This window comes from Microcebus murinus, chromosome 28 (genome assembly GCF_040939455.1).
Source record: "Microcebus murinus isolate Inina chromosome 28, M.murinus_Inina_mat1.0, whole genome shotgun sequence".
NCBI lineage: Eukaryota > Metazoa > Chordata > Mammalia > Primates > Cheirogaleidae > Microcebus > Microcebus murinus.
This window is the reverse complement of record NC_134131.1, coordinates 14,204,684-14,222,121: the sequence shown is the minus strand read 5'-3', so window position 1 is coordinate 14,222,121 and position 17,438 is coordinate 14,204,684. Positions and strand designations below refer to the sequence as shown.

The 17,438-nt window shown below is 53.9% G+C and overlaps 1 protein-coding gene across 3 annotated transcripts in view; it reads left to right on the top strand.

Annotated features, from left to right (window-relative positions):
* Positions 1–17,438, top strand: part of SRGAP3 (SLIT-ROBO Rho GTPase activating protein 3) — a 123,197-nt gene that overhangs the window by 80,546 nt on the left and 25,213 nt on the right. For 2 of the 3 annotated variants that reach the window (XM_075998494.1, XM_075998495.1), the window contains 4 exons: positions 7,212–7,242; positions 9,035–9,095; positions 11,824–11,901; positions 15,042–15,176. In XM_075998494.1, the coding sequence (XP_075854609.1) occupies positions 7,212–7,242; positions 9,035–9,095; positions 11,824–11,901; positions 15,042–15,176 (305 nt within the window). Of the gene's footprint in view, positions 1–4,127; positions 4,231–7,211; positions 7,243–9,034; positions 9,096–11,823; positions 11,902–15,041; positions 15,177–17,438 lie in introns of all 3 variants that reach the window. The other variant, XM_075998496.1, reaches the window with a different exon arrangement.

Sequence of the window (17,438 nt, the reverse complement as noted above, 5' to 3'; positions counted from 1 at the left end):
CTGGGGCCGCCGGGCTCCCCGTCGGAGGCCGCGGCCGTGCAGGGCTGGGGCCGCCGTGCTCCCCGTCGGAGGCCGCGGCCGTGCAGGGCTGGGGCCGCCGGGCTCCCCGTCGGAGGCCGCGGCCGTGCAGGGCTGGGGCAGCCGGGCTCCCCGTCAGAGGCCGCGGCCGTGCAGGGCTGGGGCAGCCGGGCTCCCCGTCAGAGGCCGCGGCCCGCCCCGACAGCCCGCACAGATAGGAGGAGATCCCCGCGTGACTCTCAGACGGCCTTTTGCTTCGTGGGAAAACATATCCTATTTTCCCCTTTATCCCACTTTACAAAATTTAAGAAAAAAACAAAAACATTCAGGATGTCTTTTAAGGAACCTGTCCAGTCGGACATCCTGGATTTTTTTTTTAATATTGGGTGTCCAACACCTGCTTTAACGAGTTTCGGTCCTGGCTGTGGGGATTGCGGTGGACGCTCTCACGTGACTGCCAGGGGTTCCGCGATGAAAGGCCATTTCACGGTGGCACTGGAGCCTCCAGTGGGAGGAGCCGGTGCCGCCTCCAGCCTCAGTCCCTCGGCGTGAGCACGGGCAGGTCTCTTCCTCTCTCATAGGCTCAGTTCCTTGTGTGCAAAATGGGTTTAATAATTCTCGCCTGCCTCGCAGGGCTGTTAAAAGGTCACATCAGGCAGTGGCAGATAAGGACACGATATGGGAAGGTTCACAAACAGAACCCCCTAAAACGCTAGGAAAACGAGGTGACAACGCTGTTGCTATCCTCCAGTTATTTTCAATCCCTGAACTTAAAACCTGTGGCCTCACGTCGCATGTTTGGGCACTCTTCCGTTGCCTTCCGCATCTGGAAATTTAAAAGCAGAGCTGTTGTGAGAAATCCCACCCCTATGTACATACATCCTCCAAAAAAAACCAAAGAAGAAGTAATTAAAAAAAAAAAAGAAAAGAAATAACATGGACTTAGCTAACCAAATTGACATAGATCCACGATGGGCTCGAAGTCATCTTGCCTATTGTTTCTTTTCAAGATTTTGATCTGTGCTGTCACTTTGGTTCTGTTGTCTGGGTGGCATGATGTTTGGATTCAGCCGAGCCTCTGCCCATGCATGTCCTGGAGCCAGCAGCATTTGCTCAGTTTGCTGAGTGCTCAGACACCTTGGAGAAGTGGGTCCGGGTTCCCCGGGTGGCAGGGCTCCTGGCGGGCACGGGTATGACGAGCCCGGTAAACAGAGGCAGCAGGAACCTCATCATGTATCTCGATTGGCTGCACAGTCCAAGTCAGTCAAGGCCAGGTGCGGTGGCTCACACCTGTCATCCTAGCACCCTGAGAGGCTGAGGCGGGCGGCTCGTTCGAGGTCAGGAGTTCGAAACCAGCCTGAGCAAGAGCGAGATCCTGTCTCTACTACTATAAGTAGAAAGAAATTATTGGCCAACTAAAAATATATATACAAAAAATATATAAAAATTAGCCAGGCATGGTGGCACACGCCTGTAGTCCCAGTTACCTGGGAGGCTGACGCAGGAGGGTCGATTTGAGGCCAGGAGTGTGAGGTTGCTATGAGCTAGGTTGACGCCACGGCACTCTAGCCTAGCCTGGGCTACAGAGTAAGACTCTGTCTCTCAAAAAAAAAAAAAAAAAAAAAGAAAGTCAATCCAGCTTTCGGGGGGAGGGGCCAGGTCTTCGATTGTCACGTGTGACCATTATCTGTGCCCAGCCGGGGGTCCCCGATTGTTTTTTATTTCCCCCAAATTCGGAATCAAGCCATTTGGAAATAAAAGGCCTCTCTTGGTGGAGGGGCCCTCCGGCTAACCTCAGAAAGCCGTTTTTCTCGGGCTGCACGGAGTCCGGCTGACCCAGGTGGTGAAATGAGCAGATGAGCCGGCACAGGTGCATGCATGGCGGCCGGGCTCCGGACACCGGCCGTGTCTGTGCCCGTTTCCCTGTCGCTGGTGAGCTGCGGTGTGGTTCCCCTCCCTGTGGCCGAGAGCGGAGCGTCCTTTAGGAGCCGAGGCCTGAAGTAAAGCAAGGCACTTTCAAGCTGACCGCTGTGGGGGGAGGGTTAATGCGGAGGGGAGGGGCGACGCTTTGGTCCGGTCCTGTTTCCTGAGACCACATGGACCGGGTCAAGGCGGCGGGAAGCGTGATCGCGGATTTGGAAGTGCGTTAATCAGAAAGCACTTACTCGACTAAAGAACGGGATCTGGGGCCGGGCGTGGTGGCTCACGCCTGTCATCCTAGCACTCTGGGAGGCCGAGGCGGGAGGATCACTCGAGCTCAGGAGTTGGAGACCAGCCTGAGCAAGAGGGAGACCCCATCTCTACTATAAATAGAAAGAAATTAATTGGCCAACTAAAAATATATAGAAAAAATCAGCCGGGAATGGTGGCGCGTGCCTGTAGTCCCAGCTACTCGGGAGGCTGAGGCAGGAGGATCGCTTGAGCCCAGGAGTCTGAGGTTGCTGTGAGCTAGGCTGATGCCACGGCACTCACTCTAGCTCGGGCAGCAGAGTGAGACTCTGTCTCAAAAAAGAAAAAGAACGAGATCTGATCATCCGTCAGCCCGGTCAGCCAGAGACCTCAAAGAAGCTGCAGCCTCCCTGGCAGCACCAGTTTCTTCGTCTCTGAAACGAGAATAATAATAATCACCTGCTCTGAGACCAAGGGCACGGAGACGAGTCAAGTGCATTTGGAACGGCGCTGGGAAGACCAGCGGCCCGGTACATTGGGAGTGAGGACTCCTGACGAGTTCAGTGGAAACAGTGAACGTTAACCCTCCTGACCGATCACTTTTGAAAGTCTCTTGCTTTCCTCCCCTGCGCGTCACACCCCCTCCCCTGAGCGCCCCTCCCCCTCCATCTGGCCGGCTTGTCTCCCTGGGGTTTCCATGGTGGTTTCTCGGGCATGTCTGTTCCCCCCACACCCCCAGATTCAGAATGCATTTGTGTTAGACAAGCCTGGGTCGCTCCTGCTCGGCACTGTGGGTAAACTGAGGACCCCTGAAAACATCCGAAAGGCCTTCAGATGGAACATTGGAAACCAATGTGTTGGGGGGCGGGGGGATGGGCCAGGGGCTCCCGTCTGCATTTTGTGTTCTCCTTCAGGCGTGGGCCCAGCCTTCCCGCCCTGTGTTTATGTCGGTTGCTTTCTTTTTATTTATTCATTAATTATTATTATTGTTATTTTTTTCAATTTTCTTTTTTTTTCTTTCCCACAAAGGACTGGGTTTGCAATGTAGGTTGCTTTCTTTTTATTTATTTATTATTATCATTATTATTGTTTTTCTATTTTCTTTCTATGTTTTTTTCCCCACAAAGGACTGGGTTTGCAATGTCAGTTGTTTTCTTTTTTATTTATTTATTTTTATTATTATTTTTTTCTATTTTCTTTTTTTTCCCCCATAAAGGACTGGGTTTGCAATGTCGGTTGCTTTCTTTTTATTTATTTATTTATTCTTTTTTTTTCTATTTTCTTTTTTGTTTTTTTCCCACAAAGGTGTGGGTTTGCAATGTCAGTTGCTTGCTTTTTATCTATTTATTTATTTTTATTATTATTACCTTTTTTTCCTATTTTCTTCCCCCCCCCAAAGGACTGGGTTTGCAATGTTGGTTGCTTTCTTTTTATTTATTAATTTATTATTATCATTATTATTTTTCCTATTTTCTTCCCACAAAGTACTGGGTTTGCAATGTCGGTTGCTTGCTTTTTATCTATTTATTTATTTTTATTATTATTTTTTCTACTTTCTTTTTTTTTCTTTTTCCCCCACAAAGGACTGGGTCTGCAATGTTGGTTGCTTGCTTCTTATTTGTTTATTTATTATTATCATTATTATTTTTTCCTATTTTCTTTTTTTTCCCCCAAAGGACTGGGTTTGCAATGTTCGTTGCTTTCTTTTTATTTATTTATTTTTTATTATCATTATTATTTTTTTCCTATTTTCTTTTTTTTCTTTCCCACAAAGGACTGGGTCTACAATGTCAGTTGCTTTCTTTTTATTTATCTATTTATTTTTATTATCATTATTATTTTTTTCTATTTTCTTTTTCTCTTTTTTGTCTTTCCCACAAAGGACTGGGTCTGCAATGTCGGTTCTTTCTTGATTTGTTTTGTTCCGTTTTTCCCTCCAGGCCCCCCTGCCTTCCCCCTAAGCCACAGAAAATGAGGAGACCTAGGCCCCTCTCAGTGTGTGGCCATAGGCTCTTTAACGGCAGTATGGAGGCCTTCATCCAGGTACCCGCGGGGAGCCGGGAGCCCGGAGCCGCCGGATGTAACGGCAGCCCCTCTCTCCCCGCCGCCCTGTCCTCCGGCCCAGGCCCCGCTGAGCCAGGGGCGCTGCTCTCAGCATCAGCCAGAGGCCGCCTCACAGCTGCTCTGGCCTCCGCCCCGAAGTGCCTCCCTGAGTCTCAGCCCGGGAGGACGGCCTTGCCCATGACGGAGCCCAGTGGGTGGGGGTGGCAGGCCTCGGCCCCAGCCAGCCTCGCTCTGTTGCTTCCGGAGCTGCAGCCCTGACCCCCAGGGGTGGGGGGAGTCAGAGGAGCCCCGTGTCCTCTCTTCGCACCCACGTCTCCCCAAGGGGGCTGTGGGTTGAAAGCGACACAAGGAAATCCCGGTGGGTGGCAGCGCGTTTTCATACCAGTGATTTCTTCTTTTTTTATCCGCGTCCATACTTGCAAAGGAAACACACGCAGTTTTTGGCAAGGGAAATCACATCCTCCCGCCGAGCTTTGCTTCTTGCTAGGTGGCTTGCAAGGAGGGAGGAGAGATGAGGTGGGCCCTTTCAAATTCCAGGTTAACCCTTTCCACCTTAAACTAAAAGAGAAGGCGGTTCGGCTAGGTGAGCTCCTCTTTTCTTTCTCCTTCGATGTGAAGGGTGCAAGGTCGAGCCGTCCCAGATGCCAGGGCTCGGGGCAAATCCACATGGTGACGGAGTTGCATAGAGCACAGGTGCGGGCATACTGAGGAAGGAAGGAGGAGCCATTCTTTATTTTTACTCTTTATTTTTTTTGAGGCAGAGTCTCACTCTGTTACCCGGGCTACAGTGCCATGGCGTCAGCCTAGCTCACAGCAACCTCCAACTCCTGACCTCAGGCGATCCTCCTGCCTCAGCCTCCCGAGTAGCTGGGACTACAGGCATGCGCCACCATGCCCGGCTCACTTTTTCTACATATTTTTAGTTGGCCAATTAATTTCTTTCTATTTTTAGTAGAGACTGGGTCTCATTCTTGCTCAGGCTGATCTCCAACTCCTGACCTTGAGCAATCCTCCCGCCTCGGCCTCCCAGAGTGCTGGGATGACAGGCGTCAGCCGCAGCGCCCGACGGGGGAGGCATTCCTCACATCACTTAGGGGACGGGGTGAAGGCCCCTGCCAGGCCTTTGAGAGCCCACCACGACGCAGCAAAGACATAGGAGACGGGGATCAGTCAGGAGAAAAGTAGAGGCTCTTCTTGGGCTTTGCTGATGATTTGGGAGGCAGGGAGGCTCCCAGCCCTGGTCCTCAGACAGGGTGCAGCGCGGGACTTGCAGGACAGGGAGAGATGATGCGGGTGGCTTCAGGCAGGGGAGGGGCAGGCACGACCGGCCTGGGTGTCAGGACTGTCTCTGCCAGTGGGCTGAGATCCGGCAAGTGGAACGCCAGGGTCCAGGTGGGGATTGCCCCGGGGTGGGCAATCGCGAGGACTGTTTCGTGTACCTGAGAGGACAGACGCAGAAAGGATGCCACCAAGAGGGGTCCTGCCAGGAGCACCAGGTGGCCCAGAGGGAGCGGGCCACCATCGGGTCGTGGGGGCGGGGGGTGAGGCTGCATCAGAGGAGTCCTTTCTCGGCCGGACACGGTGGCTCGCACCTGTCACCCTAGCACTCTGGGAGGCTGAGGCAGGAGGATCGCTCAAGGTCAGGAGTTCCAAACCAGCCTGAGCAAGAGCAAGACCTCCCATCTCTGCTAAAAAAAATAGAAAGAAATTAATTGGCCAACTAAAAACATATAGAAATATTGAGCCGGGCACGGTGACTCATGCCTGTAGTCCCAGCTACTCGGGAGGCTGAGGCAGGAGGATCGCTTGAGCCCAGGAGTTGGAGGTTGCTGCAAGTGAGGCTGATGCCATGGCACTCTGGCCGGGTGACTCTGTCTCCAAAAAGATGACATGAGCTAATAATGTATGTCACTGGCTGGCACCTGTAAGCCCATGCAAGTGTCACCTAGCACTGCTAGCACCCGTTTGGGGATGTCACTCTCAGGAGCCCGCTGGAGCACACTGAGGTGCTTGCCGGGTTCTAGGGCTCAGGCGGGGGCAGCCAGCAGACAGCACCCTTTGTTGGGAGGCCAGGAGCCGGACAGGAGGCAGGAGCCAGAGGACACCCACGCTCAGGGAGCTCACCTGGGACGCGGCACCCGCCCCCCGCTCAGCCCTGGGAAGGGCGGGAAAGCATGGTGCCCCCCCACCCCGACAGCGGGCAGCGCCAGTGGCTCTCAGCGACAGCCAAGCCTGGGACGGACCACTCAGGCCTCTGACTCTACTTCCCTCCCTCCTCCGGCCCCTTCCGGCGGGCACCTGTGTCCCGGAGGTGCCCTCCGCGCCGGGGTGCAGGCCGGGACGGTCCGAGGGGCGCAGAGCCAGGCCGGCGTCGGGGCGAGTGCGGCAGGGTGGCTCAGTGGCTGTTCGGAGTTGGGGGTCAAGCTGGGGCCCCCGGGGGACCCCAATCCGGAGGGCACCTCGTAGACACGACCTGGGTAAAAATGAAACTTTTTTTTTTTTTTTTTTTTTTACCAAGACTGAGGTTTCTCAGAGCCGGACTCCAGGGCAGGGCTGCGCAGGCACGCTCCTCGTCGTGGCGCTGGGCTCGCGCCCAGGGCCTGCGAGGCTCCGGCCCCGTCATCGGGAGAAGCTAGGCACCGGGCCGGGGGCTCAGCTCTGGCATTGCAACAGGGACGGAAGGAGCCCCCTTGTCCCCTGCCGTCTTTGGGGGAGACTGAGGCAGCCCCAGGGGAAGGCTGGCTGGGGGCAGCTTCCAGAAGGCCCCCAGAGGGGCACTGCGGCTCAGGGCGGCCCTCCCCGCGGGCGGGCTCCGGGGACACCCCCAGGACCCCCTTGGCTGGCTGCCATTGCATTCCGGCGTTCCCGGACTCCCAAGGACCTGCTGGCTCCAGCTGATCTGTCCCGCATAATCTTCTCTTTCTCTCCCGCTCTGCTGCCTCTCTGTGTCTTGCTATCAGAGGAAGAAGAAATGCTCGAACCAGGAACCAGGTATTTCCAGAAAGGCCCGTGAGCCCCCCTTTCTTCCAGGGGGAGCCTGTCTTTAGTGCTGGCTCCCAGAATGGGGTCCGTCCACCCGGTCCCGGCCGGGCACTGGCCAGTCACTGGTGGGCCCGGGTCTTGCCCTCTCCCTGACCGCGGCCGGCCTGGGGTAGAGTCCACAGGTGGGGCGTGGAGTGGCCGAGAGCACATGCAGAGCCACGCCATCTTTACAAGAGCACGTTAGTGGCCGGGTGCAGTGGCTCACGCCTGTCATCCCAGCACTCTGGGAGGCCGAGGTGGGAGCTCAGCCTGAGAAAGAGCGAGACCCCATCTCTACTAAAAATAGAAAGAAATTAGTTGGCCAACTAATATATATATGGAGAAAAAATTAGCCGGGCATGGTGGCGCATGCCTGTAGTCCCAGCTACTCGGGAGGCTGAGGCAGGAGGATCGCTTGAGCCCAGGAGTTGGAGGTTGCTGTGAGCGAGGCTGACGCCACGGCACTCACTCTAGCCTGGGCAACAGAGTGAGACTCTGCCTCAAAAAAAAAGAAAGTACATTACATATGTCTCGTTGTTTCCAAGCCTGGTGAGGAGGCTAGTGATGGAACTTGGCCCCTTTTTAAGAAAGTTAAAAAAACACAATTTTTTTAATGCTCTGTAAGTGACCTGGTATAACAGAGAGGTCAGCCGGCCATGGACTCCCAAAGACAACTGCCCCTTGCCCAGCCAGGTGTCTAGGAAGATGCCATGGAAGCACTGCTCCAGCTGCCTGTATTTAGAGCCGCGTCTTCTGCAGCCTTTTGGACTAAGGCTTGGCCCCTAGGGCTGACGTTAGCTGCTTCTAGAGCTTTTACCTGTGACGTGTTAACTGCTAAACAAAGTACGCGTCTATGCATCTGGTAAACAAAGTATGCGTCTATTTTTTTTTTCTTTTTTCTTTTTGTTCGTTTTAATTTTTTCTTTCTTTTTTTGGCTTATTTTTTTTCAACCCTGCCAGGAAATATATAAAATATGCGTCTATGCATCTGCTAAACAAAGTATGCATCTATTTTTTTCTTTTTTTTTGTTTTAATTTTTTCTTTCTTTTGGCTTTTTTTTCTTTTTTCAACACTGCCAGGAAATATACAAAGTATGCATCTATGCATCTGCTAAACAAAGTATGCGTCTATTTTTTTTTTTTGTTTTTAATTTTTTCTTTTTTTATTTTTGGCTTTTTTTCCCTTTTTTCAACACTGCCAGGAAATATACAAAGCATGCATCTATGCATCTGTTAAGGTGTGCGCCTGTGCATCTGCTACACAGCGTGCGCGTCCGGAGGTTCCGCTGTGGGAGCGTGAGCAGCGCTGGCCCCCCTCCTGGAGTGCGAAGCACCGCTGGAGGCAGCCATGCCTCCTCCATCGTGTTTGCGGCCAGGTCCTGCAGGGACAGGGTTAAGGACTCGCTCCTGCCTTTTTATCGGAGTGGCCAGTAGCAGGGAACTCCTCGAGGCCAGACACCAGCCCCTCCCAGGTGTGCCCGTCAAGCTTCCCCAGCCCAGATTCCCCATCACCTGGGGCAGAAGACAGAGCATTTCTTTAGAGCTGTCCGGCGATGCCTCTTTTCCGCACCTACCCAGAGACTTGCTGTCGTTAACTGTTGGTGGGGACTTTAGGACTAGCAGCTCCTTGCTTGTTTTCCTACTAATCCGGCGGCACTAATATTCTGGCTTGCGTTTACGATCTGTGTTGGCAATGTCTTTTCTTCCTGTGGTAGCAATTGTCCAGCCCGATAAAACTCACAATTATTTGTTTTGTCTTAAGGATTCGGGACAAGCCATCCCGCTTGTGGTCGAGAGCTGCATCCGCTACATCAATCTATACGGTAAGCGCGCCCCGGGGCCGGGGCGGCAATGCGAGGAGCAGGTGCGAGGCAGTCCCGATGGGAAAACGAGGTTCTAATTCGTCCTGGAAGACTTCCTGTCATTGCCCTGCTCCCAAGCAGAAGATGCCGAGCGGAGCAGCTGCCCTTGGGACTGCTGTCTCCTGAGCCCTGTGTGTCTGGGCGGTGCGTGGCGGTCATGGTCCTGGGACCCAGGGCCTGGGAGCACCGAGGGGGCAGGAACAGTCAGGTCACCAACAGGAGGACTGTGTCAGTTCCTTCCCCACTTCCCATCCACCCCAGAGCTCTGTGCTCTCAGCCCTGAATGCCATTGGCCAGTAAATCAGGTGCTGCCGTGTCTCCCCGAAAATCAGACGGTCTTGTACTTATCTTTTCTCAAGAAGACACCTAGGGCTTATTCTCAAGGGATGTGTCATTTTTTTTAAGGACAGTACAACCATCTCCATTGATTCAAATAGAGTGAAGTCGTCTTCTTCTGGAACATCATCCTCACTCTCCAAACCCTGAGTCCCATCCTGAGTGTCTAGCGACTGTTTCCTTTAGAGCCATCGGCCCCGATCTCTCCTGTGGAGCACTAGAGCTGTCACGGGGCGGAGGAGAAGGGCTGCTCGTGTTCTTTCCCGCTCCGCGACGACACGCACGGGTTGTGCAGATGCTGCGCAGCCACGCCCGTCACTAGAGTCACAAGATATTCAGGATGGAATTCGGGGTTTGGAGAGTGATGATGACTTCACTTTATTTGAATCAATGTAGGTTGTTGTACCGTACTTAAAAAAATTAACACGTCCCCTGAAAATAAGCCCTAGGGTGTCTTCTTGAGGAAAAATAAATATAAGACTGTGTCTTATTTTTGGGGAAACACGGTAAGTCACAAGAGAGTAGGAGAAGCCCACCATAGGGTCCGGGTGGGGAGAATGGGAATGGCAGGTGGAAAGGCCCAACATGGGAGGGAGGGAGGGTCAGTGTGGCTAGGGGGTCACCGGCCAGGAGGATGGCTTCAGAGTCTCGGGTGATAGAAATTCAGTATGGTTCCCCGAAAGAGATGAACAAGTGTTTATTGAGCACATACTACGTACCAACCAAACTCTGCCCTTTGACGGTAAATGCTTCCTAAAATATAATGTGGGGGGCCGGGCTCGGTGGCTCACGCCTGTCAGCCTAGCACTCTGGGAGGCCAAGGCGGGTGGATCGCTTGAGGTCAGGAGTTCAAAACTAGCCTGAGCAAGAGCGAGACCACGTCTCTACTATAAGTTGAAAGATATTAATTGGCCAACTAATATATATGTAGAAAATATTAGCCGGGCGTGGTGGTGCATGCCTGTAATCCCAGCTACTCGGGAGGCTGAGGCAGGAGGATTGCTTGAACCCAGGAGTCTGAGGTTGCTGTGAGCGAGGCTGACGCCACGGCACTCACTCTAGCCTGGGCAACAGTGTAAGACTCTGTCTCAAAAAAAAAAAAAAGTATAATGTGGAGAACTGTTTTATAGAGAAAAACCAGGGAAAGGGTCCCAGCCTCCCCCATTAATTCCCATTTGAGACGAGGTGGGCCCTCTCATTCTTTCCGTCGCACAGGCTGAGGTTACATAGTTACTGCTGTGGCAGGTTCAGGATCTCCTCTTTGTTAAGGCCTTGGAGAAACATGTTTAAAAAATGAGGTTGTTGGCTGGGCGTGGTGGCTCACGCCTGTCATCCCAGCACTCTGGGAGGCCGAGGCGGGAGGATCGCTCAAGGTCAGGAGTTGGAGACCAGCCTGAGCAAGAGTGAGACCCCGTCTCTACTAAAAAAATAGAAAGAAATTAGCTGGACAACTAGAAATAGATAGAAAAAAATTGAGCCGGGCTTGGTGGCGCATGCCTGTAGTCCCAGCTACTACTCTGGAGGCTGAGGCAGGAGGATCGCTTGAGCCCAGGAGTTGGAGGTTGCTGTGAGCTAGGCTGACTCTACGGCGCTCTAGCCTGGGCAACAGAGTGAGACTCTATCTCAAAACAACAACAACAAAATGAGATTGGCTTTCTTTAATAATTTAATCTGCCATGCTAGAGTCTAGCTTCCCTTAAAGACAGATGTTGGCCGGGGTGGAGAACAGCATTGACCCAAGCTGCTAGCGGCCTTTTCCTTTAAGCCAGGCGGGAGATCAGTCACACAAAGCAGGTGTGTCCGGGCACTTGGCCCGCCGTGTTTCATTGCAAAGGCCATCTTGGGGCTTCCGCCAGGAGACCTCCACTGGGAATGGCTCTCGTCGTTTTTATTTGTGTACTTATTTTTGAGGCAGAGTCTCACTCTGTTGCCCAGGCTAGAGTGAGTGCCATGACATCAGCCTCGCTCACAGCAACCTCCAACTCCTGGGCTCAAGCGATCCTCCTGCCTCAGCCTCCCGAGTAGCTGGGACTACAGGCATGTGCCACCATGCCCCGATAATTTTTTCTATATATTTTTAGTTGTCCAGCTAATTTCTTTCTATTTTTTTTAGTAGGCACCGGTTCTCTCTCTTGCTCAGGCTGGTCTCCAACTCCTGATCTTGAGCGATCCTCCCGCCTTGGCCTCCCAGAGTGCTGGATGACAGGCGTGAGCCCCCGCGCCCGGCCGACTCTTGTTATTTTAAAGGACGGAGGGAGAAGGCGCCGAGCCGTGGGCAGAGTCGCTGGACTCCCCGAGGACTGAGCAGCTCCAGGCCGACGGCACTCACTGTCTCCCTCTGTCTCCCGTCCAGGACTGCAGCAGCAGGGAGTCTTCCGAGTGCCGGGCTCTCAGGTGGAGGTCAGCGACATCAGAAACTCCTTTGAGAGAGGTGGGTGCCTGGTGGTGGCCGTCCCCAGCTCGTGGCCGGGGAAAACGGGGTGGGTGTGAACGTGCGACTCAGAGCCCGTGCCGCGCGGACGCCGGCTTGCGCCCGTACACACCTCTTCCCAGATTCTCGCCGACGGCTTAGCCCTGGCAGCTCGAACGCCACGGAGTGTTTGCACCACGGCAATTGGCAAAGGCGGTGATCTCTGTTTCCCGCCAGAGCTGACCGTTAAACATACGCCTCCTCTTCTTCCTCCTCCTCCTCCTGCTGCTCAATGGTGACTTTCTCTAGGGGACTGTTCCCTGGTTGCTGGGAAGGGGGGCCTTTTAAAGACTCTGGAAGGCCGGGCGCGGTGGCTCACGCCTGTAATCCTAGCACTCTGGGAGGCCGAGGCGGGCGGATCGCTCAGTCAGGAGTTCGGGAGGCTGAGGCAGGAGGATGGCTTGAGCCCAGGAGATTGAGGTTGCTGTGAGCTAGGCTGACGCCACAGCACTCACTCTAGCCTGGGCAACAGAGTGAGACTCTGTCTCAAAAAAAAAAAAGGATTCTCTGCTCCTAATGAGCCTTGGATGGCCCCAGGCAGAGCCCAGCTGGGCAGGGAGAGATCACCTGACCCAAATCTCAGCTACGAAAACCATTTTTCTCCCTTTTCTTTGCCTCACACCTGCAGTTGGCCACTTTCCCTCTGCTCATAACTTCGAAATGCATCTTGTTCTCTCGCTAGTCCTGTCCTCCTGCCCCCCCCCCCGGGAAGCATGTCTGCTTCTGAAAGAACAGCTCCTGCTATGTCTCTTTTAGAAAAATCCATCGCTGGCTTTTTTTCCGGGCTGCCAGTGCCGGATTTCTTTTTTTTTTCTTTTGGGAGGGGGGCGGACAAAGTCTCACTTTGTTGTCCAGGCTAGAGTGAGTGTGGTGGTATCAGCCTAGCTCACAGCAACCTCAAACTCCCGGGCTCAAGCAATCCTCCTGCCTCAGCCTCCCGAGTAGCTGGGACTACAGGCATGCACCACCATGCCCGGCTAATTTTTTCTATATATATTAGTTGGCCAATTAATTTCTTTCCATTTTTAGTAGAGACAGAGTCTTGCTCTTGCTCAGGCTGGTCTTGAACTCCTGACCTTGAGCGATCCTCCCACTTTGGCCTCCCAGAGAGCTTAGGATGACAGGTGTGAGCCACGGCGCTCGGCCAGTGCCGGATTTCTCACGGACTCTTTTCTGCTCCGTGTGACACTCACAGAGCACGTGAACGCCCCAGATTTGCCTTCTCACCTGGCTGACCCTCGGGACTGCTTCTCTCTCCCGCCTCTGTTCCTGCTAGAACCTTCCCTCCTCCTGGCCGCCGACCGGCTGCCTCTCCACGCCCCCCCCAGACCAGGTGGCAGCGTGTGGGCACCACTCAGTGCTTCTCTTCTCGCCCACTCTTCACCTCCCACACAGCCGCACGTGTGACGGAGCTTTCTCTCCAAATCAGTACATCGTGTGTTTCTCCTTTCTGGCTTTTATTTAATTTTTAAAAAATGCAAACCTGCTGATCCCTGCAGGGTGCTTATCCTTTGCCACTTGTTAAAAAGATTTGGGTCATGTTCTTTCTGGTTGTTTTTTTTTCTTTCTTTATCTCTCCAGGGCAGAAGTTTTTTTTTTTTTTTTTTTTTTTTTTTTTTTTTGAGACAGAGTCTCACTCTGTTGCCCGGGCTAGAGTGAGTGTCATGGTGTCAGCCTCGCTCACAGCAACCTCAAACTCCTGGGCTCAAGCGATCCTCCTGCCTCAGCCTCCCGAGTAGCTTTGACTACAGGCATGCGCCACCATGTCCGGCTAATGTTTTCTATATATATTTTTAGTTGGCTGATTAATTTCTTTCTATTTTTAGTAGAGACGGGGTCTCGCTCTTGCTCAGGCTGGTCTCGAACTCCTGACCTCGAGCAATCCGCCCGCCTCTGCCTCCCAGAGTGCTCGGATGACCTGCACCGCCTTCGGCCCTCAGGGGCAGAAGTTCTTTCCTGCATTCCTTGCAGCAGGCTGTTAAAAGGAGTGCAGTGTTTCTTTTCCTTAAGCTTTTAGAAGTTGATAACATGTTGGAAATCCACTCCTGGCTTATTCTTCCTAAACATACTTCCTTTTTCTTCTGATACTAGTCAATGCCAGTTTCCTTTGGAATTCTTTCTGCTGTTCTTATCAATAAATCTTAAGCTCACTGCTCAAGTTTTGAGTTCTTCCTGGAATCTTCTGGCACGATGAAGGAGGGGAAAAAAAAGAAATCATGAAGTCAGGAATTGGCAGCTGGGCCCTGGGATGAGCTGTGGTTTGCTGTCGTCTGCCATGCCAGCTTTCCACCCCTCTGCCCCCACCAACCCCGGCTGTCCCTGCTTTGTGCGAGCAGCCGAGTGAGCGCCAGGAGTCTCTCCTACGCAGAGGCGCGGCCGGAAGGACAGCAGTAGCTCCTCATCCTTTTTGGTTTTTTGAGACAGAATCTCGCTCTGTCACCCAGGCTAGAGTGAGTGCCGTGGCGTCAGCCCAGCTCACAGCAACCTCAAACTCCTGGGCTCAAGTGATCCTCCTGCCTCAGCCTCCTGCTGCCTGGGACTACAGGCATGCGCCACCATGCCCGGCTCATTTTTTCTATATATGTTTTTAGTTGGCCAATTAATTTCTTTCTATTTGTAGTAGAGACGGCGTCTGGCTCTTGCTGGTTTCGAACTCCTGACCTTGAGCGATCCTCCCGCCTCAGCCTCCCAGAGTGCTGGGATTACAGGCGTGAGCCACTGCGCCTGGCCGAGAATAGTCTTATTCTTAGGAGAAATGTGCTGAACTATTTAGCAGTGACATGTCTCGATGTCTACAGAAATTCTACTCTAGAATTTTGATCGACAATAAACACAAATAGAGCAAATGTGGCCAGATGAGTGTAAAAGAAGGTGATGGGTGGTCATTATTTTACTTTTGTAACTTTTCCATAGATTTGAACATATTCAAATAAGAAACCGCAAGGGGCGTTACACTTGTTGGTGAGGGTCACATGTAAGGGAGGCTCGTCCCGTCTGCCTTTCATCTGGCAGTGCAGGCTGGGCTCAGCTCAGCCCTCCCTCTGCCTGCCCATTCCCTGCCTCCTGATCAAGCTGAAACTCTGTCTCTTGTTTCCACGCAGGCGAAGACCCCCTTGTGGACGATCAAAACGAACGCGACATCAACTCAGTCGCTGGCGTTTTAAAACTGTATTTCCGAGGACTGGAAAACCCACTCTTTCCTAAGGAAAGGTTTCAAGACTTGATATCTGCCATTAGTGAGTATTTCTCGGGAGGAACAGCGGGTTCCTCGACGGATCGCTTCTGAGACCAGGCTGCGGGCGCATCTCTTCGCTGGGCTCGGGGGAGGGGTGTCACGGGAGAAGACGTGTGTGGGCCTGAGTCCCCACTGGACTGAAAACCTAGCTGTGGAAATAACAAGACGGTTTACAAGGAAAGGGGTGATGGGTGCGGCACACCCCTGGGTACGGAAGGGGCTCAGAGGGAGACTCGGTTTTGTAGATCAGAGCTGGGAGGGATATGTGACCAGGAGGAGTGGACGCAGGGGACCCTGGGAAGGGTTGGGGACACAGGCCAGTGGGACTAGCAGGAGGGTCACCTGGCCAGTGGATGGTGCCAGAGGGTGAAAGGGTAAAGTGGAGCAAGAGGGGGAAGACCTTTTTTTTTTTCTTTGAGACACAGTCTCGCTTTGTTGCCCAGGCTAGAGTGAGTGCCGTGGCGTCAGCCTCACTCACAGCAGCCTCAAACTTCTGGGCTCAAGCAATCCTCCTGCCTCAGCCTCCCGAGTAGCTGGGACTACAGGCATGCGCCACCATGCCCCGATAATTTTTTCTCTATATATTAGTTGGCCAATTAATTTCTTTCTATTTTTAGTAGAGACGGGGTCTCACTCTTGCTCAGGCTGATCTTGAACTCCTGATCTCGAGCGATCCTCCTGCCTCATCCTCTCAGAGTGCTAGGATGACAGGCATGAGCCACTGCGCCCGGCTTTCCAGTTAGATTTTTTTTTTTTTTTTTTTTTGAGACAGAGTCTCGCTTTGTTGCCCAGGCTAGAGTGAGTGCCGTGGCGTCAGCATAACTCACAGCAACCTCCAACTCCTCGGCTCAAGTGATCCTCCTGTCTCAGCCTCCCCAGTAGCTAGGACTACAGGCATGCGCCACCATGCCTGGCTAATTTTTTTATATATATTTTTAGTTGGCCAATTAATTTCTTTCTATTTATAGTAGAGACGGGGTCTGGCTCTTGCTCAGGCTGGTTTTGAACTCCTGACCCCGAGCAATCCTCCCACCTCGGCCTCCTGGAGTGCTAGGATTACAGGCGTGAGCCACCGAGTCTGGCCCTAGGATGTCTTAAGGAAAAATGAATGTGAGACCATGTCTTATTTTTGGGGAAACGCAGTACTACGTGCCAGGCTGGTGCCGCAGTCGGTGTTTGCAAAGGGTTTAATGAACTGCGGTCCCTGCCTGTGTCAGGACACGCGGGTGGCAGGTGACGGAAACTCAGACGGGCTTACTTCCTGCAAGGGAGTGCATCGATTGGTTCATGCACTGGAACAGTATAGGCTGGGGACCCGCCCATGGTGTCTGGCCCCTGGGTCTCACTGTGCAAGCTTCACTGTCCAGCGGGGTCTTCCTTCTGGGAGCCCCCAGCTGTTTCCGCTTCCGCTGCTCAGGGGCCCCCAGCTGTTTCCGCTTCCGCCGCTCAGGGGCCCCCAGCTGCCTCCGCTTCTGCCCACTCCGGGGCCCCCAGCTGCCTCCGCTTCAGCGCTCAGGCGCCCCCAGCTGCCAATTCCGCGCTCAGGGGCCCCCAGCTGCCACCAATTCTGCGCTCAGGCGCCCCCAGCTGCCAATTCCGTGCTCAGGGGCCCCCAGCTGCCAATTCCGTGCTCAGGGGCCCCCAGGTGCCAATTCCACGCTCAGGGGCCCCCAGCTGCCACCAATTCTGCGCTCAGGCGCCCCCAGCTGCCAATTCCGCGCTCAGGGGCCCCCAGCTGCCAATTCCGCGCTCAGGGGCCCCCAGCTGCCAATTCCGCGCTCAGGGGCCCCCAGCTGCCACCAATTCCGTGCTCAGGGGCCCCCAGCTGCCAATTCCGCGCTCAGGGGCCCCCAGCTGCCAATTCCGCGCTCAGGGGCCCCCAGCTGCCAATTCCACGCTCAGGGGCCCCCAGCTGCCAATTCCGCGTTCAGGGGCCCCCAGCTGCCAATTCCGCGCTCAGGGGCCCCCAGCTGCCAATTCCGCGTTCAGGGGCCCCCAGCTGCCTCTGCTTCCGCGCTCAGGGGCCCCCAGCTGCCAATTCCGCGTTCAGGGGCCCCCAGCTGCCTCTGCTTCTGCGCTCAGGGGCCCCCAGCTGCCACCAATTCCGCGCTCAGGCGCCCCCAGCTGCCAATTCCGCGCTCAGGGGCCCCCAGCTGCCAATTCCACGCTCAGGGGCCCCCAGCTGCCTCTGCTTCCACGCTCAGGGGCCCCCAGCTGCCACCAATTCTGCGCTCAGGGGCCCCCAGCTGCCGCTGCTTCCGCG